This window comes from Lolium perenne, chromosome 3 (genome assembly GCF_019359855.2).
Source record: "Lolium perenne isolate Kyuss_39 chromosome 3, Kyuss_2.0, whole genome shotgun sequence".
Classification (NCBI taxonomy): domain Eukaryota; kingdom Viridiplantae; phylum Streptophyta; class Magnoliopsida; order Poales; family Poaceae; genus Lolium; species Lolium perenne.
Window position 1 is genome coordinate 192053574 of NC_067246.2, and position 12547 is coordinate 192066120.

A 12547-nucleotide genomic window follows, 5' to 3' on the forward strand; every position below is an offset into this window, starting at 1 on the left:
CCCAAACAACTCTCTGAACTGATGAATCACTTCGCAGTTATCATCCTGCAGTCCACCACTTCTTCATTGAACCAAAATTAACCCAGGAATTTGTAAACCCTCATCACATCGAGATGATACTGACCAGCGAGAGCATTACACACTAGAAAATCACGGAGTATAACCAAGAGAAAACCAGCACGTACCAACGTTCAGTATATTTTGCATTGATTGCTTTAAGTTCAGCAAAAGGGCCTACCCTTGCATTCTTCCACAAGCTTCAGTATATTTTATTGATTCTTCCTGTGAATTTTGACACTTTCCACATTGTAAGAAACTATTTCTATTTAGAAAAAACAACAAACTGTATTTTTTTAATAGTAATAATGTACAAAACAAGAAATATCTTAGGAGCTATAGAAGAAAATCTTGAATTACAGGAGCTTGAGGTGCAACATCCAGCTGGGTACTAGATCTTTCTCTTTGCTTATGTCTTCCTTGACGATGCCCGCTCGTGCTGGAGGTTTTATGCTTTCTTGCTTCTTTCCCATCACTATCAGGAAGGATTGTACTCTCTTTATCATAATCCTGATGCTTAGTTGCCCAAGAACTCCCAATATCAGCATCTATGTTCTGTGTCTGCTGGGAACTAGATTCCCCAGGGTCCAATTTGTTTCCCATTCTTTCAGAGGAATTATCTGAAGCCTTCAGTGAAGGTAATGACTTGGCATTTCTACCCACGAGCACACTACCAACAGTACCAGACAATGGTTCCTTTGGAACATTTACAGTAGACATCATAGCACTTAGGAAATCCTCGCCATCCAGTTTCACTACTTTTGGTCTGGACCTCGCGGCTTTCAACTTTTTCCCAGCAGATACAGGATGCACAGTCTCTGATCTATCCTTTATCATACTTCCATTGTCAGCAGATAGCAGAGGATCATTCGCATGAGGGTAATTATCCATATCACCCTCATCTTTTCCTGTTGGAAGATAGTACATCCCATGCCGTTTACGGTGCTCAACAAGAAGAGAAGATGAACCAACTGACACTGCAGGCTCATCTCTAGTCTCTACAGAAGGATAGCTGCGAGAGCAGAAAAGGATTGAAGTTGATGGAGGAGCATCATCTTCACTTACAACGTCAGCAAGTTCAGCAAGATTTTCATTCAAGACAATATCCTCAGGAAGGGAAATTTTCTTCTGTGCATTCACATAAACAGGGCTTAATTCTTGAGAGAATACTGTTTGCATGCTCTTAACCAGCTCCTTGACCCGGTTAATTTTCTTCTGATCACTAACCTTCCTCTCCTTAAACTCCTGAATCTCACGTAGCAAATGGATAAAACCCATCAGGTTGCGTGCCCTCTCGAGGACCTCAACTTCCTTGCACTGAACAAGTGGCCCGACTGTCATTTCAATCAAGTTAATCATATAAACTATTGATTTGTGCGAAGAAGGATCCTTCTCCGTTGTGCTTGGCATAACAATTTGATCAGCTTCCGCAGGTTTAATTTCAGCTTCACTTTCCCTGCTAACATCTTGATCAACAGCTAACTCATCAAACACAAGATCCAATTCCTTGTTTGGATCATTCAACCTCTGGATATATAAATTGCAACAAAATGTGATGACTTTAAGCACTGCCTGGATGTAGACGGCTCTGACTGACATTGGCAGGAGGCTAGTCCTTGGCTGCAATAGTGCCTGAACAAGCTCAACAGGATCCTTGCTGCAATCTACATACTCACCGGAGACGAATGCAGCAGCAGAAAGAACAGGGAAAAGAAGGTTGTTGCCGAGCAAAGCAGGGTCAATCAGGAGAGACCGAGCTGACTGGACAAGCTCCGGACGCGCATCCTGCACCCGAAGTCCCACATCAACAAGCTGGCGACCAATCTCATCTCCCTGCAGACAGTGCAGGCTCCTTGCCATATCTGCAAGCAGCGAGACATACCAGTCGAAATCCGAGACCAGTTCATACACATTGCGGCCACATGCTGCCAGGACAGCCCCAAGGGTGTCATTTGCAAACTCCGGGTCTGACCGCGCGGCGTGACTGACCAGCATGCCAGCAATATCCATGACATTGTTGTCATCAAGCATCCCCATCATCAGGTGCAACGCCTCCCTGCGGATGTTCAAGTCAGCATCACCCAGTGAGAGGGCGATCACATCACGGCTCTCGTTGACAGTCGATGCATACGCCGGGCCCAGCATACCGAGCGCCAAGAGGCCAAGATACCGCAGGTTGGGATCGTCGGAAGCAGCAAGGAACTCCTTAAGTTTCCCGATGGCGAGGCTCACGGCGGCATCGTGCGCCGGTAGGGCGGTTAGCACGGTGCGGACGCACTCGAACGTGAGGGACATGGCCGAAGAGCGTGCGAGGAGCTGGCACACCGGGTCAACAATCCGCGCGGCGAGGCGCGGCTCGAGCGGAGCCAGCCTAGCGAAGATCTTGAGCACTTTGATGAGCGCCCAGTTGGAGCGGGAAGTGGTTAGCAGGTTGTAGAGGTCGGGCGCGAGAGGCAGGAATGGGGATGGATCAGCTGGCGGCGCCGAGAGCTCGCAGAAGGCGGATGCGGCGGCGGTGGAGGTCCGCGGGTCCGGTGAAGCGAGACATGCGGCCAGCGGCTTGAAGAGGACCGGCACGCCCGCGGACGGGGAGGCGGCTATGACGCGCGCGGCGGCGGCGATGGCGCGCGGGCTGCCGCGGGAGAGGTGGGGCACTAGGTCGTGCGCGAGGTGGGCGGCGAGGTCGGGCGCGGCGGCGGCGGCGGGGGAGGCGAGGAGGTGCAGCGCGAGGGCGCATAGGTGGTGGGCGGCGGGGGCGGCGGTGGAAGGGGAGAGGTCCTTGTGGAGCTGGTGGGTGGCGAGCGGGAGGAGGGAGAGCGAGGCCGGGGAGAGGGAGAGCGAGGCGGCGAGGTAGGCGAGGCGCTTGTGCGGGAGGTGCGGCGAGGCGAGGAGCTCGATGGCCGGGAAGGCGAGCGGGTGGGAGGCGACGGGGGCGAAGTGGAGGGAGGAGAGGTAGGTGAGCTTCTGGAGCCCGGTGGCCTTGGTGGCCGCGTCCGGGGCGCGGATCTCGCGGTGGATCGCGGAGAGCGCGCGGGCGACGGCGGACGACTCGCCGGCGGCGGACTGGTCGGCGCGGAGGGACTTGACGAGGTCGTCGAGGGAGAGCTGGAAGAGGGTGTCCACCAGCGACGGCGCCGTGGACGGGGCCGGCTGGGAGGAAGCCATGGGATCGGAGGTTGGAGGGGGGCGGTGGATCTGTGTGGTTTTTGTGCTGGGTGATTGGATTCAGGGGGCGTGAGTGCGTGACGACGCGGCCGAGACGAAGGGCTCGTGCCGGTGCCGGTGGCGCAGTAGGGGTGGGTCAAGACTCGAGCAGTTGCATTTGGACTTTGGTTTGGTGCCTCCAAAATGCTAGAAATCCTCCGGAGGCTTAGTTTTCCAGCCTCCTGCTTGCATCCACCACACGTGTCCACTTTTACATAAAATCCAGACTTTGCTTCGTCGCAGCAAAAAATCTTCCGCTTTTGCTTCATTGAAGCAAAAAACGGTTCGACCAAAATAAAAAAAAAGTTGTGACTTGTGACTCGTTCAGACTTTACTTCATTGCAGCAAAAAATCTCCCGCTTTTGCTTCATTGAAGCAGAAAATGGTTTGACCAAAACAGAAGAAGAGTTGTGACTCGTTCAGACTTTGCTTCGTCGCAGCAAAAAAAAAACCCGCTTTTGCTACATTGAAGCAAAAGAGAGTTCCACTAAAAATAAAAGGAGACTTGTCGGAGCACCGAACTTCACCGGAAACTTGCCGGAGACCTCGCCGGAGCACCGAACTTCGCCGGAAACTCACCGGAGACCTCGTCGGGGTACTGTACTTCGCCGGAGACTTCGTCGGAGCATCGTACTTCGTCGGAGACTCGTCAGAGACCTCGCCGGAGAGGTTGAAGCAAATCTTTTGTCGAAAGTATCAACACAACAAAACAATTGAAGCAAATAAAAAAAATACCATTGTACCATTGCATTGCTATTATGGTAAAAAAACGATATCACCGAAAAACATCGTCGGACATCTCGTAGCAAAATAATTATACTAAAGTAGCGAAACCAGAGAACAATAGAAGCCACAAAATTATATTATTGTAGCATCGTTGCCGTGCTTTGTACATTGCAGCAAAGACTCCTGCTGTTGGTAGCATCGCCACCATACCTTTGCAATAATGTCGCCTGCCGTTGGTAGCACGATCGGCCTTCCTTGGTAGAACCACCGCCACTCGTTCGCAGCGGTGGACGGCATTTGTAGCAGCAACAGATGGCGTTTGCAGCTAACGAACATCAGCAACTGTCCATGTAGCGGCCGATGTTGGTAGCAGCGGCAGCCTATGTTTGCAGCAAAGCGGTTGGCTATGGCGGACCTTTGCAGCACCGGTGACTAACATTTGCAGCTGCGAGGGGCGGTATTTGTAGCATAAGTGGAGGGAGTTTGAAGCAAGCGATGTGATCGCTTCTGAAAACGAGATAGACTTGAGTAGGAGTTGGGAGTGGGGATTTGGCCGGCGCACGCCAGGCTAGAGGCATGGCCACTCCGTGAGATCCCTTGGCTGGCGCGGGGGCGGACCAGGCCATCGCACATCGCAGGGAGCTCGGAGCTGGAGCAAAAACGTCGTCGTGTCCCCACGCCCGCGGAGAAGGTCGGAGCCGACCATCCTCTCCATCTCCGGTAGGAACCTCCATGGATGGGGAACGACGCTCGCACTGAAGGAATGGGGCGTGGCGGTGGTGGGCACCGGCGAGGATGCTCTGGTGAACGGCCCTCCTCGGATCTTGGTACGTGGGGGTCGTCCCCGATCTCTCACGACCTTCCCCCAATCTCCCATGGCGGTGGGATTGCGAGTGGGTCGTGGGCGGCGGCTGCACCGGGAGAGCGGATCGGAGGCGGCAGGGAGTGCGGGGCTCGGAGGCGGCGGACAGTGCGGGGCGCGGAGACGGGCGTGTGGCGCCCGAGAGCGCTGTGCGCGGAGGCTAGCATCGGGAAGATTTTGACCGTGAAAGAAGGTAGAGGTAAGGTTGGGGAAGAAACTGTGCGGGCCCGCGAGGACACGCGTCCAACGCGGGAGGCGGAGGCACGAAGCGTTTCCATCCTCCGAAGGAAAACGAGCTTTTTCCAAACCAAAATCAAAGAAAATATTTCCAGGGCGAAATTCATACAGTACGAAATAACATTATCCATGCAAAAAAAAAAGAATTAGAATTTTAGAATGAATCGAACAACGATATCAAAGTGCACAAACATTTAGGATTAATCTAAATCAGAACACTCCAACACACACAATGTTGGGCCGTAGCAAATCTCTTCAGCGATAAATCACTTCGCAATACTCATTTCCATAGTCCGCCACCTCTTCATCGAACCAAGAACAATCCGGGAATTTGTAATCAATCATCATATGAGGATGGTACTACCCAATACGAGCAATGATCCCCTCAAACCCTGAGTATAACCTAGAGAAGACCGATACTTAGCAATGATCCCCTCAATCGCCACACCTTTTTTTTCGAAAAAGGGGAACACCCATATCCACATTCTTAGCTCTTGTGTAACCCACAAATGGGAAACACAAGCCAAACGGGTACATTTATCAATACAATCAAGAAAATAGGACACCTACATCGTTGGTTGGATAAGAGGGTGGGGCTAGGAAAGAATCACCACCGGAGCCATGGTCGGTGGAGAAGGGTTTTTGCCTCCCCTTCTTCTTCTTTTCTTGTTCCGTTCACATGCTTTGACTCTATTGTTCTACGTTTTATAATAGACTCGAATAGAAATGGGAAAAGGTTGATTAGCATTCTTTGAAAAGGGCGTTTGTGACAGTGTCGGGAATGCGAAATGGGGATTGGGAGGCCAAACCATAAGATTGAGCATAATGATGCCCGAGGAAAACTAACAAAAATCAATAGGCGAAAAAGAAGAAACAACTTGCATGCAACTTCATTTCTCTTGATCAGCGTGCAATGCCATCGGCGCTCGAGTGCCACCATGTTGTTGAGCTTGACACCAAAGAAGACCACCGCCACCTATTGTTCTTGTGCCGTTACGCGGCCTATGTTTGGTGGCGCTTGGGATCAGGCCCCCTAGTGTCAAAATCCTCCCGGACATCTAGTTGCAAAGCAGCCAGCGGTCACAGATCGTCATTCTGAAACATAATTTCTAGAATTGATCAAGCGAAAGGAATGTCAGTTCAACTACGAGAACTATCAAATTTTATTTGGACTTTCTGATTCTATGAGTTCCAGGGACGATAGTTAAACCCATGTCCGGCCATGATCATGTCTTGACAAAATTACAAATAACCACGATAATTGCAGCTAGACATCGTCACTTCCCGCTGGTCTACCCCAGACTATTTTGCCATCTTGTGTATGTTCATTGTTGGAAAATTTGGAAATTGCACCAAACGCCAAGGTATTCAGGCATGTTGACCAACCGACATCAACGACTCTTCCCAACATTGTTGCAGACTTAACAATTTGGTCCCACTTGTTCAAGAAAACGAACCGCCAGGGCAGTGTGCTGCTCGGTGGTCCTCACGAAATTTGTACTACCAGGTTGCCATGAGTCCATCATAGCAGTGCCTCTGTCTGAAGATGATTTATTTTAAAAAAATAGAGGCTAAAATTTTGCCTCATCTATTAATTAAGGAGAGAGTAATTAGTTTTCATCCAGTCTAAAGGCAAACTCAGGAAAAACAGTATCTTGGATGGAATGTGCACCTGCTGGCTAAAGTCGATTTTTTATGAAACAACTTTGTAAGTGCGTAGTACGTGAAGATGTACGTGCGAATTTTTTATTTCAATTTTTTTGAAATTCAAATGTGTGTAAGAAAATATTTCAGAATAGAGGGAGCATATGCTTCCATGTTCCAAAACACCACTCCCTAAACTTACTTTGATACTAAGTTACATAATTAGTTGACCACTAAGTTACAAAAATTCGGAAAGAGAGAGTTTTCTTTAAACTATTCATCTAAAATTTGTGATTTTTGCCTAAGCTACATACTTTTGAATTTGGATACAAACATTGGCACGCATATACATACGTGCATCCTCTACATGCAAAAAAAAATATTTGAATTTTTTAAGGATCTGGAAATACGTATTTTTGAAGCGCTACAGTATTTCAGGTTCCATTGAACCCATGTCCCAACACGTATTTTCGAGGACAATGTCAGTTTCTGTAAGAATTCAGAGTATTACTCGTCTTTGCTTCTACTACGAATTCCGCTTCAAGGGCTAAAGACAGACTGACAGAGTGCTAACCGGCTGTTGCCCATGGCGCGCATTAGGGATTGGAGGATTTGGAGGTGTAGGAAACCAAGCTAACAGTAGAAGCAAAGGGTAGTTCACAAATCATAATCCATAAACTAATCGTCATTCATAGTAACATAGCATGGCACAGAATGCATAATATCCTAGCAGGGGCAGATCACAATCTCCAATTGGCAGCAGGTTAATAGTGTCAATGCTACACCACGCTGAATGATCCGGCCAAACTCCTCCGACAACACCAAGAGTCAAGCAGCTCTAAGTTGTTCATGACAAAATAACACTAGTGCAGGTGTAGTTTAATACTGCATCAGGAATCTGGTCCAGGGGAGAGCAGATGATGTAGGACACCCTAGACAAAATCTCTAGGCTCTCAACGCTTCCTCTTGGCCGCGCGCCACTGTCTCATGACGAACTGGATGACCTCTTTCAGGGTTGCCTTACGCTTCTCCTTGAAGTTCCACAGCTCCGGTACAGAATAGCGGCCACTGGGATTGTACTCGTTAAGCTCAGCAAGGGCGTTTGTCACCAGGTCACAGACTTCTTCGCCATACTCCTCTTTCAGCTCTCGAAGCTTCTCGTCGTCCTCGCGAAGAATTTCCTACACCAGTGCACCCACCGTTAGATAAATGATACTTCCTCACCAGACTCTGAGCAGCGAGCACCATTTGCTTCTCTACATTTAGTTAGCTAGGAGCTTAGTAATGACATAAACTTCTACGAGGGGGGAGTAATAAGCATGCATAAATGTGAGTACCTAGTGGAAAGTGATACTTTTGGTACATCAGGAGATCTATGAGAACGTGATAAGCATTTTATTATTGGTACAAAAGGTTTGTTTGTTGCCCCCACATAGGCAAATGGTAGATGCACTCTGTTTCAAAAACTGACGAATTATAGATAACAATAACTAGTACAAAACTTAGAGGAAAGCAACAAATGGAAGAAAGCAAGTCTCGAGAAAATACAAATCATTATTTATTCAATTAGATCATATATATCTCAACCAAGAGCATGACAAATACAGTTAAAACTCCCATGAACAATAAGATTATTTAGCAGAACATAAAAGTATAGTCCTCAGCTGGTGACTGGCTAACAGTTTGTTGTTTTCCTCCTCTATTATTCGGAGCCCTTAACTTCAGTAAGTCCAATGTTTGTATTATGGCAGTATTCTTTCACTTGAAATCTATCGTTATTAAACTTGGTGCCATTAAATTTACTTATAAACAGATAAACAATGTTAACGTTTGCAGAACCGGAATTTGACTGTGAAATTGATAATTCAAGACTACGAGCAATTGGAGAACAAGTGTATAAAAGCAATAGTGAACAGATTGTTACCTTCTCTTTCCCGCTGTCATCTATGATAACCTTAAAAGGGTACCATTCTGGATTTTTGATCTCATTCTCCCACTTGGAACAAAGAATTGAAGCGGTAACTTCTGCATCTTCTTTAGACATTTTATGCTTGCAAGCACTTGCAAATGACTTCAGATCAAGATCACCCATTCTTTTAATGCCTATATTTGCTCGGGCATTTGTAATAATATCCCTCAAGCCCTGTAGGGTATGCAGAAGAAAAAGAATTAATATGGTGAAATCAATTATGTGAGGAATGTGGGTAGATATGAAAGTAAATATACTTTTACTCAAGCTTATATCAATATGCTAAAAAATAGTTATTCGGATTAGTAGACAATGTGATTTACAATAAAAGCCCTCTGTGAAATTACTGAGAGAGACAACTATTAAGATGAAGATAAATACATGTGCTCAATTAAGGATGTAACTTACTTCGATCAACTTCTTCCGAGCATCTTGCAACTCATCATTGCTTATCCTTTCCTTGAGAAGCAGCGTCTTGTGGAGTGATTCCATTGATTCCATTTCATCTAACTTGTCTTGTAGCTCTTCATTAAGTTCATCTATTTTCCTCTTTGATTCAGAGTCCTCCTCGCCTGGCATATGCTTCATCACTTCCACTTTTCCTTGCAGCTGTTTTATTTCTAACTCAAGCTTCTGTTTGGCATCCAATTTCTGCTCTAGCTTGATAATCTCATCTAGAGCAGCTTGTTTCTCCCTCTGCAATTAGCCATTTTCAGCACACAATAAGACAGTCATACAAATTAGCTTCTTAAAAAACTCAAATGAGGCAAATATACATCAAGGCAGAGGCACAAACCTTGTGTTTTTCCACAAGCTTCAGAACATTATCATCAGCCCTCTGTTGCTCGTGTGATGCCATCTTAAGATACTTTGCTTTAAGCTCGTTCTGTATTCACGTCACAAAAGCTTGACATTAGTCAATTGTAGAAAAACTGAAGCGGGATAATCTAACAGCATCTAGAGCCTGACACAAGTTTTATACTCCCTCTATAACGGTTTGTAAGCCCATTACGTGCTTCAAGAAAAAATTGACCATCAATTTGGTTAACAAAATATCGATATATGCCACAAAAAACATACCATTTAGTTCTTGTAAACGCAAGTCAGTGCGAAACAACATGTGCCATTTAGGGAAAACAAGGTATGAAAAGAATTAATAAAAAAGAAGGCAGCAAATCTTGGCAAGTAGTTTAGCCATGCACCATCAATTAATATAAATTGATAATTGTGTTGTCAAATGGTTAGACAATAAGAGCGCTTAACATTCGGATTTTGGTCTTGATGAAAATTTAATTATTGCCAAATGGTTAGACAATAAGGATGGTGAGTGGAAGGGGTGAAACCTTTTCCTTCTCTTGTTGAAGGTTTCTTCTGTCATAGTCGGTACGCAGAGTAAGGTCATCAAGCTGCTTTGATTTCAAGTCCAGGTCCTGCATCTTGGATTCAAGCTCTGAACGGAGCTTTTGGTTCTCATCAATGATCTTCTGAGAATGCCCACGAGCAATTTGCTGCAGCTTCTGGATTTCTGGTGAAAAATGCAAGTTTAAAAAGCATAAAGAGAAGGACTAAAAGATCCCAATGCTCAAAAGGAGATGATTGCACATATATATGTTGATAACTCTAACACAACAGAAGATGTAAACAGCAAAAGATTACCCTGATTGTATTTCTGGACAATGAGCTCCTTATCTTCCATAATCTTTTCAAGTGAGGAGGTGGTCTCATTGTACTTGGATTCAAGTTGTTGGGCATGCTTATTCTTAACCTCAATCTGGCTGGCCAGATGGCCTACCAGTTTGTCGGTTTTGCGACTCCCTTCATCCTCAAGTTCTGCAACAGTTTTCAGATCACCATTTTCCCGCAGATGTTGCCCGATGGCCCCCGGAGTTGTTAGGTCATCAGCCCTTGCAACCCACCCAAACATCTCCTGGCCTGGATCCCGAAACCTGCTGCGCGCCTCCCAGTCCCGCTTGCCATAACCTTCTGCCTCAAAGCTGTTCTCGAAGTTCAGCGCATTGCCGAAGCAAGCGTAGTCTTTCCCGAACTCGACGATGGCGGTCCCCGTGTGGCCTCTGTGGCTCCACAGAGGGATGACCTTCTGCGGGCAGAAGCGCGAGAACTGCTCCTTGAGCCGGTTCCCACTCTCCCCGACCTGGCGCCCGCCCTTCCACTCGGTGGGCACGTTGACGAGCACGCCCATCCAGGGCCAGACGAACTTCTCGTCCCTGTTCTGACCACGGGGAGGACGAGGCTCCGGAGCGGTTCGCCGTGACGGTGGCGGCGGCTCCGATGAGTAACGCGGTTCCTCCTCCACGCGCTGCCTGGATGATGGGTGCGGCAGGTCCTCCTTCACGCGCTTGGCACGCCCACTGTGCGTCGTCGCCGGCTGCTCGGGTGAGTGAGGCGAGTTGGCGCGCTTGGTAAGGCCGCTGTGGGTCGCCTGCTTGTCTCTCCCGTGCCGAGCACCATCTGAATCTGCTTCGGATGCGTGACGGTGCGGTGGTTTGTCTCTGCCCGGATCGCTCCACCTCGAACATCTGTCCCTGCGGCTCCTACCAAAATCGGAAGAGAAAGGCGGTAAATTGCAGCTGCCTCACGAAGAGGGGACATCGGGCGAGATCTCGGGGAGGGAGAGAGGGGCTGGCTGCAGGCATCACGTACCGGTCACGGTCTCGGTCTCGGTCACGGTCAGGTGCCTCGCCGGAGTCCATGGAGGGGGGCCGCCGACCCGCATGCCGAGTAGCATCTGACCCTGCTTTGGTTGCGTGACGACGAGACAGGCCATCCCTGCTCGGATCACTCCACCTCGAGCCTCGTTCCCTGTCAATCCTACAGAAATCGGACAAGAAAGGCGCTAAATTGCGGCTGCCGTACGACGGCCTCGCAGGAGATCGAACGAAATCTGAGAGAGGAAGAGAGGGGGGTGGCGTCACGTACCGGTCAGGTGCCTCGCCGGAGTCCATGGAGCTGGAGGGCCGCCCACCACTAGCCGAGAGCTAGCCAACCAACCTAGGGTTTTTTTAGGGAACGCGGGGATCAGCCCAATGTCTCCCAAAGGAAGGCGGCGGAGGAGCCGGTACGCAGAGAAGGAAGCGGATCGGAGGGTTTGGGCTCACCTTGGCGCGGCGGCGGCGGCGGCGGTGGGGGAAGCGAAGGCGGCGGCAGCTCGGTTTAGGGCGGCGTAGACGGGCAGTGGCGAGGTGAGAAGGACGTGGTCACGTGGTCGAGGAGGCGGAACGGCTGAAATGGACAAATGGACTCGTGTCGTTGGGCAAGCGCAGACAGCGGAGAGGGTCCGGTCGGACCGTCTCGGGCTCTCGGCAGATCCAGTCATCAGGGCATCTCCAACGGGTGACCCATCCTATACCCGCGTGTCCAGATAGGTCCAGCTGGAAAAAATGCGGTCCAACGCGGGGACGCATAGCAAAAGCGGACGGCCGTGGTGTCCGGAACGACGCAAACCCGGCCCAAATCTGGGCGCTCAAATCTGGGCCGGGTTTGCGTGGCCGCGGATGGCACACGGCGTCCTCATGTGTCCGCCTGGTCCGCGTGGTTGGCCCAGCTGTCGGTGCCCCAGTTCTATTAAATATGGACTGGGGGAGGGGGATTGTCCCTATCCAATCCCCCCTCTCCACTCCGGCCACACGCACGAGCGGGCTCGAGCTTCCGCGCCGCCATGGCCCCGAAGCGCGAGTTTCTCCCATCCGCGAACGACCACGAGGCCGGCAGCAGCCGACCAGTCGCGCCGGCGGCGTTCACCATGCGGCCGCCGGCTATCCCCAGACGCGACCGGATCTACGTCACCGTTGCGGAGGCGCAGATGTTCTGGGACGCCGGCGTCCCAATGC

At 49.3% G+C, this 12547-nt stretch overlaps 2 protein-coding genes across 2 annotated transcripts; both read right to left on the reverse strand.

Moving 5' to 3' along the window:
* Positions 1-245: 245 nt before the first annotated feature.
* On the reverse strand, positions 246-3326 carry LOC127342941 (AP-3 complex subunit delta). The gene has a single exon (XM_051368962.2). The coding sequence runs from the start codon at positions 3220-3222 to the stop codon at positions 394-396; it is 2829 nt and encodes a 942-aa protein (XP_051224922.1). The 5' UTR covers positions 3223-3326; the 3' UTR covers positions 246-393.
* Positions 3327-7386: 4060 nt separating this feature from the next.
* LOC127342942 (factor of DNA methylation 1) lies at positions 7387-11969 on the reverse strand. Its single transcript, XM_051368963.2, has 9 exons — positions 11816-11969; positions 11637-11708; positions 11361-11528; positions 10356-11251; positions 10043-10224; positions 9496-9585; positions 9108-9395; positions 8655-8873; positions 7387-7911 (listed from the first exon to the last, which is right to left on the reverse strand). The coding sequence occupies exons 2-9, from the start codon at positions 11660-11662 to the stop codon at positions 7684-7686; spliced, it is 2097 nt and encodes a 698-aa protein (XP_051224923.1). The 5' UTR covers positions 11663-11708; positions 11816-11969; the 3' UTR covers positions 7387-7683.
* Between the last annotated feature and the right edge of the window lie 578 nt (positions 11970-12547).